Source organism: Cryptosporidium hominis, assembly GCF_000006425.1.
Source record: "Cryptosporidium hominis TU502 chromosome 8 CHRO018146, whole genome shotgun sequence".
NCBI lineage: Eukaryota > Apicomplexa > Conoidasida > Eucoccidiorida > Cryptosporidiidae > Cryptosporidium > Cryptosporidium hominis.
In genome coordinates, this window is record NW_667236.1 from 1 (window position 1) to 11,595 (window position 11,595).

Sequence of the window (11,595 nt, forward strand, 5' to 3'; positions counted from 1 at the left end):
TTGAAATATTTACTTATTCAAATGTATTGTTCGACTTTTTTTTTTTTTAACTTTTTAATTCAACTTTTATTTTCACTTTCTTTAATTCTTTCGTTTCACTTATTTTATTTTCTCAAATTAATCATTTTTTCTTCTCCACCCCCCTTAAAATCACACTTTTAATTTTTTCAGGCATCTCATTCCCCCCTCTTGCCATGCATTTTTGCATTGCATGCATATATACATGTTATAAAAATTACGTGGTTACCGTTGTATACGTAATTTTTATCCACATAGAATTAAAAAAGAAAAATAATTGCATGGGCGGCAAGCAGAAAGATAATAGTAATAATACCAATAAGAGGAAATTTGGGAATGAAGTTACAAAACAATGAAGTTAAAATGAGTCAGAAAGAAAAAGAAAATATTAGATTTAAAATAAAATTAATCAGTTTTAGTGAATATATATAGTATTAATAATTAATTACAGGAATGAAATGATTGATTTATCTGATTGAATGAATTAAGTATTATAATAAGAATAAAATTGTTTGAAATTTCACTTAAAATAACCTTGTCTTATAATCATCAAGCTTTTTGTAGATTTCCTCAACAGTAACATCTAGTTTAGAAGCAATTTCTGACTGAATTTTGCTATCTAAAATAGTAAAAGTCTGACAAAAATCACCGTCAATTACATTATGTACTGGAGAATAATATGACCTAAACATAAGATGGTCTCTTGATAATAAAGTTGATTTTTGCTTACGTAATAGTATTTCAAGTTTTGATAATAACTCAATATCTTCATTATTTAATATGGGAGATAATGATCCAATGCTACCAAGTACTGTACCATATATAATTGCCTCTGCAGATGTTGGTGTTAATTGCGATTTTTGTAAACATGTAACAATATCGCCAAGATGAAATTGAGCTACAGTGTTAATCTGGTGTGTTCTCATTAGCGCAGATGATTGACTATTATTATTATCAGTAAATGAAGTTACAAAGGAAAAATCATCAGAAGCTTCAACTGGTACCCTTGATACAATAATATTATCAAATTTGTCGCTTACTGCAATTGTGTGATAATCTAATACCTCACATGCAGAAGTTAACCATCTTGGCATTGGGTCTTTTGCTACAAGTATAAATTGATTTGATGTATTATTAAACTTGAAAACTAAAACACCATTTGAAATATCACCAGCAAAGATACGATCATTAACTACTTTAATCCAAGTTAAACCTTGTGGAATATTTCTATATTCTGACTTCCTAAGAAGTCTCTTCTTTCCTAGTGAATAAACCCTTAAAGTCTTGTTAATACCTACCAATAATCTTCCTCTCCAACCAGTTAATGCTGTTGCTGAATTTTCAATAGGAGTTATATGCACTAATTCAAAATTATAGTTTGAATCATATTTGAATATCTTTATTGCTGCTCCAAAAGAATCGTGATTTTCTTTATCGTTATTCTTTGCTGAATCAGTATTATTATTACTATTATTATTATTATTATATCCTCTATTAAGTTTCATTCCATATACTGTCCCAAGCACTAAGCATGGCAAATCTAACTCATCAAATTTACAAACACAAGCAGAAATACATCCTTCGTTTGTATCAAGTGGTATTAATTGTATAGTTTCCATTGATTTTAAATTAACTATCCTTACACAGCCACCCCATTTACCTTCTCCTGCAAAAAATCCTCCAACTTCACTCTCTGCAAGTAGTACACCACTTTCACCTGGTATACCAATTTCTGATAGCATTTTTTCTATTTTTGTTTTTTCAGAATCTTGAGCTTCATCTTGAGCAATATCCATTACTAAATTATCACCATCTTCCTTAACTTTTAAATCATTTTTTTGTTTTTCTTCATCTTCTTCTACTTCCTCCATTTTAACATCTGTATTATTCTCCAAAGGTTTATCGTTATAAAGTTTTTGAAGTGCTGAAATAATCTCTTTTTTAGTACCAAAATCAAATGAATTATGATCTGTCTCCACTATTGCAATCATTTGATCCTTTGGAATATCTAAAGTACCTGATGACATTAAAGTCTCTAAACCAGTAAACAATTGTGGTGAAGGAAGTGTTAATAATTTACGTGGGGTATAACTCAAATTTATTGAACTTTGAGAAAATGATTCACCAAATCCTTGAGTAACTTGAAATATTAACAAGGTGGATCCTGAAACTGCTACGTAACCATTGTTAACTTGATGTGTATTCAATGGAGCTATAGAATCAATACATCTATATTGTAATGGTGTAAAATTTACACCAGAAGTCTGGGAATCAACTAGCCAAGGTCTGCTTGACATACATACTAGACTCATTTCACCACCAAAATCTTCTCTCATAATTCTACATATATTTACTCCTCTGTTGCCCAAATATTTACTTCTTGGATCACTAATTGAACCATTGCTTGCATCCACTTTACAACTCAATATTACACCAGTTGTAAGACCTACAAATAAAATTAAGTGGCCATATTTATTAGAATGATATAACTGAACATTTTCTGGTATACTATTTGAATTAGGTAAAATCTGGGTACATGTTTGCTTTAGCCTTTTTTCTGCTGAATCAATTTTATAAAGTCTTAAGGCATTTTCTGTAGATGTACCAACAACAACATAATCACTTCTCATCTGGCCTGAATAAGATAATTGTTGTATGCCGATACATATAATTTCACAAGTGATTTCTCTTCTACACACTTCAACTAATCCTCCTATTCCCGTATTGGTAATTCCAGAAACACCATTAACATTTAATTCCAAAATTACTATTAAACCTCCTTCTAATGCCAAAGAAACTTGACGACCATTAGAATCAGCTGCAATAATTTTCCTTGAATCAGGAGTTTTCCAGTCATAAATTCTATCTTGAATAATCAACTTTACATGTGTCTCCAAAACTTGAAGGAATGAATTATAAAATATCATAGAAGCAGCATACATTGTAGTTTCATTTAAAGTGAATAATGTATCATTAGTCTCTTCAACATGTTCACCAATAGTAAGTACAAGCGAACGATCAATAAATGAAATAATTATATAATGATGTATATTATCCAAAATAGCAGCTTCAGCTTGTGAACCTGATAGTGATGGATCAATACCATTCTTTAAAGTCCATATACATCTTGGTCTACCAGGTAATGGATTTTCTGCAATTTCTTCAACATTTTTTCCATATGAACATACACGCAATGTAGATCTTGGACCTCTACCACAAGTAGCAACAATTTGTGGTGTACCATCATTATTAGTATCGATAACTTTAATATCAGTAATTGGGCTTAAAGATAGTATTTCCTCGGATTTACGTATGCATTGACAATTTCTTGGCCTAAAATAAACTCTTTTTAAATCATTAGAGTCAGGTAAAGAAGAAGTACATGGATCAGTTTTATCATCCCCAAGTGAAACAATTTGATAATTTGTATGATTTCCAAATTCATGTGATGCAAAAAGAAACCCTGATCTTAACAAAAGCAACGAGTTACATACAGGTATAGTATCATAATAATAAATTCTCATTTCTTTAACAATCCCTTCGTTGTGTATTAAATTAATTCTGTAAATATCTCCCAATTCTGTTTGCACTAGTATTAAAAAGAAACCTTTAAGTTTATGTAAAGATGAAGCCACAATCATTGTTCCATACTCTGAAGAATCTCCAAATCTGAATGGATATGGACAAAATATATTTGAATGGCCCACTTTACAATATATAATACCTTTATAATCACAAACCAAAACTCCACTTGGTCCGTCATTCCCACCTGGTACTGAGATTAATGTATGAGAGCTATCTGTAATTACTTGAGATGATTTTCTTGAAACATAATTTAAACCAAGATCAACTTCCCAAAAAATTAAGTGCTTTTTTGTTTGCTGTAATTCTTCGTTTTCTGTAGAATATGATTGTTCAATTGTTGCAAACATTGGATTATCAAATCCAACGTCCATTGCTACTAAAGCAAAACAAACCATATGGCTTTTGTGAGCCTCCATAGGAGATGAAATATCTAGAATGTCTGCATCCTTATTTTTACGTGTTAAAGTATAAACAAGCTTCTGTCGTTCAATTGCAGCAATCATTATACTTCTGCCCATTGGATCAACAGCAAGATAATGACCTGGAACAATTCTTCTACATCCTGATTTGCCATATGGCTCAGAGTGGATCCTTTCAAATTGGTTTTTGTCTTTGTTAAAATCCAAAATTACAATATTTCCACTGTCGCTTGTTACAACTATTAGATCTTTGCCTGATCCAATCAATCTCAAATTGCTGATACTTCTAACCAGAGAGAAAGTATCCATCAAACAAATACTCCGAATTTGGGCTGCATTCACATCCAATCTCAACAATTCAAGACTTCTGCCTCTATTCACAACTATTTCATGGGCCTTTGCTGCACTATAACTCCCCTGGATTGCTGACAAGATGGACCCGTGGGACTCCAGAGTTAAAGAGTAAAAGTGAGGCATCTTGACTTTCCATAAGACCTCTGAAATACACTTTTAGTCTTGTTGTCCAAATACCCAATGATGCAATTTACTTTGTCAATTTTGCCCTTGTTACTTAATTCAAGACTTTTTTATTGAGACGGTGTTTACCGCCAAATCTATGGCGGGTTGTGAGTTCCACAGTGGGGCACAAGACTATTTTGTACTAATAATAGTAAAATTGACATTATGACAATCTTTTTTATATAATCAACTTATTATAATTAATAATTCGTTATTTATACCAACAATAATAATAACTAATATTTTTCTTAAATTATTCCAATATTTAAATTTAGAGGGAAATTAAAAAAAAAAACACTTAAAAGTCAGATTTAGCCTTTAATTATAATAAATTTACTAATGTAATCCTCGCACATGCAAAAAATTGTCCACATGAAAAGAAAAAAATCAACTTGCAAATTTGCATGCGCATGCAATCATTACGTGTCAATTGCATTAAATTAATTAAAGTATGAGGGAACGAGGAAAAACAAATTTGTCAGGTAATTAAGTAAATATAATGGAAAAAAAGGAGAGGAAATAAAGTAGCAAACAAGATATCTGTAGTAATATATAATATATATAAATATATATATTAATATATTTAAATAAATAGATATGGCCTTTTCTGTTATATTTTTATTAAAAAGGACAATTTTGTTGGTAATTATTTCAATAATTTTAAAATCAATAAATACATATGGAATTGAAACCTACAGTGACAATGATCAAGTACCAAGTGGTATTAAATTTGACTATATAATTGTTGGTGCAGGTGCAAATGGACTAATAACAGCAAGAAGCTTACTAGAAAAATATACCAGAAGGGGGGATGAAATTAGTATTTTGATTGTGGATAAAGGAAGAGAATATAAAGAAAATGAATTGAATGATGAAAAACAGACTAAAGATAATAAAAAAAATAATAATGAAAATAATAAAAAATTGAATTCAAGTTATAATCCTATAATTGATAAAAACGACATTAATATATATACATCTGAAGATGGATATATGATATTTGATTCAAGTATTGAAGGAGGAAAGACAAGTTATGGCAATACTCCATTTATTCCCGAAGATGTATATAGTGGAGAATATTATAAATCATTAGGTTTAAATTTTGATCCACAAAGATTACAAGAATCCTTTGAATTTGTGAAAAGTGTTGGAGATATTGTACAACCAAATGTAAGAACATCATGGGTAATAGCTTTAGAGAGAGCATTTAATGAAACAGGAACATTCCACGTTGGAGATGCAAATGAAGAAGATTTAGCACCAGAAGATTCATTATTTGAAAATGAGATGACAGAAAGTGGATATGTAAGTTCATTTGGAATTCGAGATAACAATTTGGAATGGAAAACAGATATTGAAGAAAATGAATATTACCAAGATTATATGGCAACCAATAAAGATAATAACCTAGAATCTTTCAATAACGGTGCTCCAGAGTACTTCACATCTTCTCATTATGTTCCATATACATTCTTAACTTATGGATTTAGAAGAAGTTTTGAAAGAAGAAGCGCAACTAGACTTTTAAAAATTGATCCAAGATTAGTTAATCATAAAAAATTATTTAAGATACTTAATTTTCATGTGGATAAAGTCATATTTTCAAGTTTAGATAAAGATCAAAGAGAAAATGACAAGTTTGCGGAATGTATTCAAGGAAAAAGGTTAACTGGAGGGTATAATTATTCAAGAATGAAAGAAGAAGTTTATTCAAAAATTGAAAGATACTGTATCAAATCTGGAAAAGGAAAAATAATACTATCAGCTGGTGCATTAAATACTCCAATGATACTTCAAAGAAGTGGAGTTGGAAGTAAAGAAGATATTCAGATTTCAAGTCCTGGTATAAAAAATCCAATTATTGAAAATGAATATGTTGGAAAAGGATTAAGAGATCATCCTAGTTTGAGTATATTTGGTTTCTTTAGAGGATTAAGTACTGATCATGCTCGTATTCCTAGCTCGGAAGCACTCTTTTCAAAGCGTAAGTTTGGAGCTAAATGCAAGAAACAGGAAGAAAGGGATGATATTATACAAGGTTGTGAGTCTGTGAGTATTTCAGAATTCGAAGGTTTTACTAATAATATTAGTGAAATTTTTGCGGAACAAAACATCGGTAAAGAATGTTCAGCACTAATTCGTGGTGTAACTATTCGAATTCCAAATCCATATAGTGAAGGGGAGGTATTATGGGATGAAAATAATAAGAGACCAAAAATAAGGTTGGGACTATTGGAAGATATTAATGATTTATTAATATTGGAGGCAGGTTTTAGAAGATTCGTTAGATTATTTAGATCTATAAATATATCAACTTTATTAGTACCAAATAATAGTACTCATAAAAGAGTGAACTTGTTTGGTGACCATGTAGAAAGGAAATTACTTTTAAATTTTGCAGACTTTGGCAATTCTAATAATAATTATACAAGTACTTCAAGAGCAATTGGAACAGAAATAAATCATGAGAAATGTAATTTGAGCAATATATCGCTTTATTATGCAAGCCAGAATCAAAATTATGGGCACATTAAAGAAAAGGAAAATGATTCAAATATGAATTTTAATAATCTAGAAACTGAGAAACAAGAAAGTGATCAGAAAGAAGAAGAGGAAGAGGAAGAAAAGGTAGCTAATGTGCGAAAAGGTTTGGAGATCTTTGATAAAAGAGGTGACTTATCTAACGATCAATTAAGAAGTAATAACGGTAGATTTAATTATTTGAAGGAAATACATGATAAATTTAGATTTCAAAATGAAGGAATGCACTCTTCATATTATAGTATTATGCATAAATTTGATAAATCACGAAGAGATGAGGAAAAAGATGATATAACTTTGATGAAATATGATGCTTCAGCTTCAATTAATAATAGAATTGATTCAAGGTATAATTTTTTTGGTCTTAGAAAAGGTGAAACAATCATTAATGAGAGGGAAGATAGAAGTAAGAATGACGAGCCAAGTTTATGGAAGTCCTTACCATTAATTCTTCCAAAACTTCCAAGTTATCCTGAACAAATCAGAGAATATATAAAGAAGAATGTAAAACCTGGAAATGAATTTGTTGGTACAACTGCTATAGGGCAAGTTGTAGAGACAGATTGTCTTAGGTTGATTGGGGCTGAAAACTTATTTATATTAGATGAAGGAGTTTTAAGCAAGCATACAAGTTCAAATCCAATAGGAACAAGCATGATATTGTCAAGATATGCAATCACAAAGATAATGTATGATATGTGTTAATCTAACAATTACAAATAAAAGACAATAAAAATAATATACAAAATTTACAAAGAAAATAATGTACTAAATACTATGATAGTTATCAAATATATAATTATTTGATAAAAACTATATATTATATATATCTATATATGGGGTAAAACAGCATGAATATAAATAAATGTTATTGTCTTGAAATCAAAATGAGATTAATATGGTTATCTCCTAAATATATTAAAAGAAATATAAGTATCAACTTTGGAAAATTACGAATAAAACTCTCTTTGATTTGGGATTCCAGAAAGTTGCTGCATTGAATTAGGCGGAGGTGTTCCTGAAGAAGCTTGAGGGTGCCCAGGAGACCCAGAAGTTGTACGATAAGCTGCCATATCTACAAGATACTTTTGTTTAACATCTTGTGCTTTTCTTTCCCATGGTGATCTTTCGAGCTCAGGAAGATTTTTCCACATTTCTGCAAGGTCTTTAATATGTAATGATCTAGTTGGGTCTTTTTCACGAACTTTTTGGCGTATATGTTCACACCAAAGTGTATAAGCATTATGAGGTCTTTTTGGTTTATTTGGATCCTCTAATGGTTGTCTAGTTATTGGTCTTTTCAAATGTTTATTATGGTTGAGTATTCTTGGTCTCCATTGGGTGCCAGTTCTTTGAGATAGTCTTAAAGCTAAATCAACACTAAAATCTGCGACTTCACATAATATATCCACCAATAAATTGGAAGATGAATTACTTTCGAAATGAGCTTGTGGTACTAATATGCTAGAACCGGATTGTTGACTAATATTATGCGTTTGAGAGACAGTTGGGGATTGTCCTCCTGGCACAGAATGGCTGGGAGTCCTATGAGTCACTAATCCAGGACTTGCATTATTTGCATTTGCTTGCATAACTGCTCCTAATTGTAGAGCTGATCCCAATTGAGGAGGTAGTACTGACATACTACCTCCCGAGACAGAGCAGTGCTGCAAATGCGAGAGCTCATGCCCTTGTACGGGCGTTAGAGTGTTTATTATGGGTTTATGCTCCACCTTTAAAACTTAAATAATGCAAGAATTTGCTTCCAAGACTTACTAAAGAGATAAGCAAGTCTAAATTAGAAAGTATTACTGAAATCTGATAGTGTTCAGTACTTACTTATATACTTATTTCTTAATCTTTGGAAGTTAAACTTCATATCAAAGAAGTGGTTAATTTTCTTATATTTTTACTTTGGTACCTTTTTGACGCGTAGTTGATATGTCTATTGAGAGACGGTACTTGTGGATTACAATTATTAATTATTTTTTTGGAGTCAAATGATACATGAAAAGAATATTGATCCGTTTTCAGTCGTAGAAAATGTGTATTTTGGAGGGGCTAGATAGATTGATAACATTAATTACTGTTTAGGGGATAAAAAGGAGTTTTCAAATAGTATTATGAGTTTATTTGTTTGGAGGAGGTAGAGTAATCAATACTATTGAATTTCCCGTGTTTTATTGATATCAATTAAGGTTTTGATTATTATAGGATTATAAAAGCTATGTATATTTGATATGCAAAAAACTTTACTAACTTTGTGAAATAATTGTAATTAACTATTTTTCATTTTTTCTCTTCAAGTAGATTTTAACAATTATAAAATAGCAAAGTACCGGGTATTTGGCGCCACACGTGTCAAACAAATAAATTAAATTAGGTATGGGCGGAGATGCATCTAAAAAATATTAAAAATGAGGGATAGAAGAATTTTTGGATGTTTAAATATAAAGAAAAACAACAAAAGCTCTATTTGAGTATTGGAGTTACAAATAAGTGCTTAATATAAATATATGTTGCATGCAAAAGTTAGTCACTTGACTAATTTAAAATACATATATTTTGATTACAAGTAAAAATGAAGGAATTAATAGCCCAAAGTTCTCATACAATAGAATATTCAGGCACGAGTCCAAGAACAGTGAGTGTATCTTTAAATTCATTGGACTTTGGACTAGATTCAGATAACTGTGTTGAAGAGGAAGAAGAAAGAGTGGACGAGGTAGATAAATATAGAAGCAACTTTTATAATGAATATAATCAATTAAAGAGGATAGTAGAGAATATATATTTGGCGCTTGAAGATCATGAGATTGGGTGGTCATTAGAGGAAGTTTCTATAAGGGAAAATTTGGATAAATTATTTGGAGAGTTAGAAAACTTGAAAGAAGCGAATGGGAAATTAGTAGAAAAGAAGGAAATCTTTAATACTGTAAAAAGTACTTGGAATGAAGAAAGGAGTTTGCATATAAAATTATATGATATAAAAAAATCTCTTAACTACTTAGCTTTGCAGCTAATGCTCGGAAAAGAACACCAGATTAGTAATAGAGGAAGAAATCTAGAAATTAATCATTTTACTAAATTTAGGAATACTCTACAGAAGTTTGGATTAAGCTATGAGGAATATTTAGAATATAACACATTAAGAAGGAACCGTGATAAGCAAGAAATAATAATGCATGACTATGAAAGAAGGATCAATGAGTTAAAGGAAATCTATAAAATACGAGAAAGTTATGAATTAGCTCAAAACTCTTGTAATTATTACACTCAAAATCAAGAATATGATAATGATAATTCTAATTGGGAAGTAAAACTAGAGGGAAAAAATACGATGGAATTTTTATCTGAGAAAAACACACGTTTTTTAAGTGAAGGTGAAAATATAATTAAATTTTTGAAAATTAAAAATGAATTCCAAAATAAAATAATTTCAAATATTTGCACAATTATTGGTATCACTTTTTAATTTCATGCGTATTACGTGTTTTTTTTTCTTCTATACCGGTTATTAAATTAAATGGACATGTTTTGGCGGGAACTTTTTTTTATTAAAAATAATATTCAAGGTAATATTAATGATGTAAATCTATAGTAGTTGATCCTTCTTTTTTTCTTAGTGAATTATATTCTAGAGAGGAGGAAGTTGAAAATAATAAGAATATAAGAAGAAGAGAGAGTGTGGAGTTTGTAGTTGTATTATTTGAAGGAATTAAACTATTTGTGAAAAAATTGGTTGTGCAAAATACTATTATTACTGGCTTTCAAATAATTAAAAGTGGAAAATCATACAAAGAGGAGTGGGATAAGTACTTCTGGAAAGTTTTAGAGATAATAGGATTAATAAACTTTTTGTGGTTTTGAATAAGTTATATGAATGAAGAATTATTATAGGAAGGTGAAATAAATAATATAAATATTAAGATATATAGTAATTGAAGATGGCAGAAATAGGCCATAATAGAAGAGCAAAGCGATATGCTCTAGAAATATGCCAATGGCTAGATGGGATACTTAAAGATGAAAGTGTGGATGAAAGTATTGAATATGAAATGAATAATACAGTTGAGGGTTTAAGTAGACAATTAGTAGAGGTGAAGAAAATTAATGAAGAGTATAAGAAAGAATTAGAGGAATTGAATTCAAGATATTTGGAGATGTCAGAGTACTTGTCAGTTAAAAATAAGCTACAGGAAGTCATTCAAGAATATGAGGAATATAAATCAGAAAATGAAAGAAGAATTTATCAATTAGAGAAGAGAAATGAAGAATTACAAGAAGAAAAGGCCCGATTAGAGTTGAGAGGAAGAAGTTTAGAGGAAGGTAGTAGAGAAGTATTGAAAAAGAATGAGGAATTAATTAGAAGTATGGAAGAGAAGGTTAAAGAGGTAAATCAAAAGGTTCATGAGAAAATTGAGATTGAGAAAGAATTTATGAAAAAAGAAGAAGAATATAAGTCATTATTAGATAGTAATAAGATCGAGAAGACTAAGCTGGAAGGTAGATG

At 30.1% G+C, this 11,595-nt stretch overlaps 4 protein-coding genes across 4 annotated transcripts; 2 read left to right on the forward strand and 2 right to left on the reverse strand.

Annotated features, from left to right (window-relative positions):
• Window positions 1–542: 542 nt before the first annotated feature.
• Chro.80487 (CG13900 gene product) lies at window positions 543–4,499 on the reverse strand. The annotated part of the gene is made up of 1 exon (XM_661262.1): window positions 543–4,499. One exon carries the CDS (start codon window positions 4,497–4,499, stop codon window positions 543–545), a length of 3,957 nt encoding a protein of 1,318 aa, XP_666354.1.
• Window positions 4,500–5,138: 639 nt separating this feature from the next.
• Window positions 5,139–7,787, forward strand: Chro.80486 (hypothetical protein). Its single annotated transcript, XM_661263.1, has 1 exon — window positions 5,139–7,787. One exon carries the CDS (start codon window positions 5,139–5,141, stop codon window positions 7,785–7,787), a length of 2,649 nt encoding a protein of 882 aa, XP_666355.1.
• A 245-nt stretch (window positions 7,788–8,032) lies between these two features.
• Window positions 8,033–8,725, reverse strand: Chro.80485 (structure-specific recognition protein 1 (SSRP1) (recombination signal sequence recognition protein) (T160)). Its single annotated transcript, XM_661264.1, has 1 exon — window positions 8,033–8,725. The coding sequence occupies one exon, from the start codon at window positions 8,723–8,725 to the stop codon at window positions 8,033–8,035; it is 693 nt and encodes a 230-aa protein (XP_666356.1).
• Window positions 8,726–9,663: 938 nt separating this feature from the next.
• On the forward strand, window positions 9,664–10,557 carry Chro.80484 (hypothetical protein). Its single annotated transcript, XM_661265.1, has 1 exon — window positions 9,664–10,557. The coding sequence occupies one exon, from the start codon at window positions 9,664–9,666 to the stop codon at window positions 10,555–10,557; it is 894 nt and encodes a 297-aa protein (XP_666357.1).
• Window positions 10,558–11,595: the final 1,038 nt, after the last annotated feature.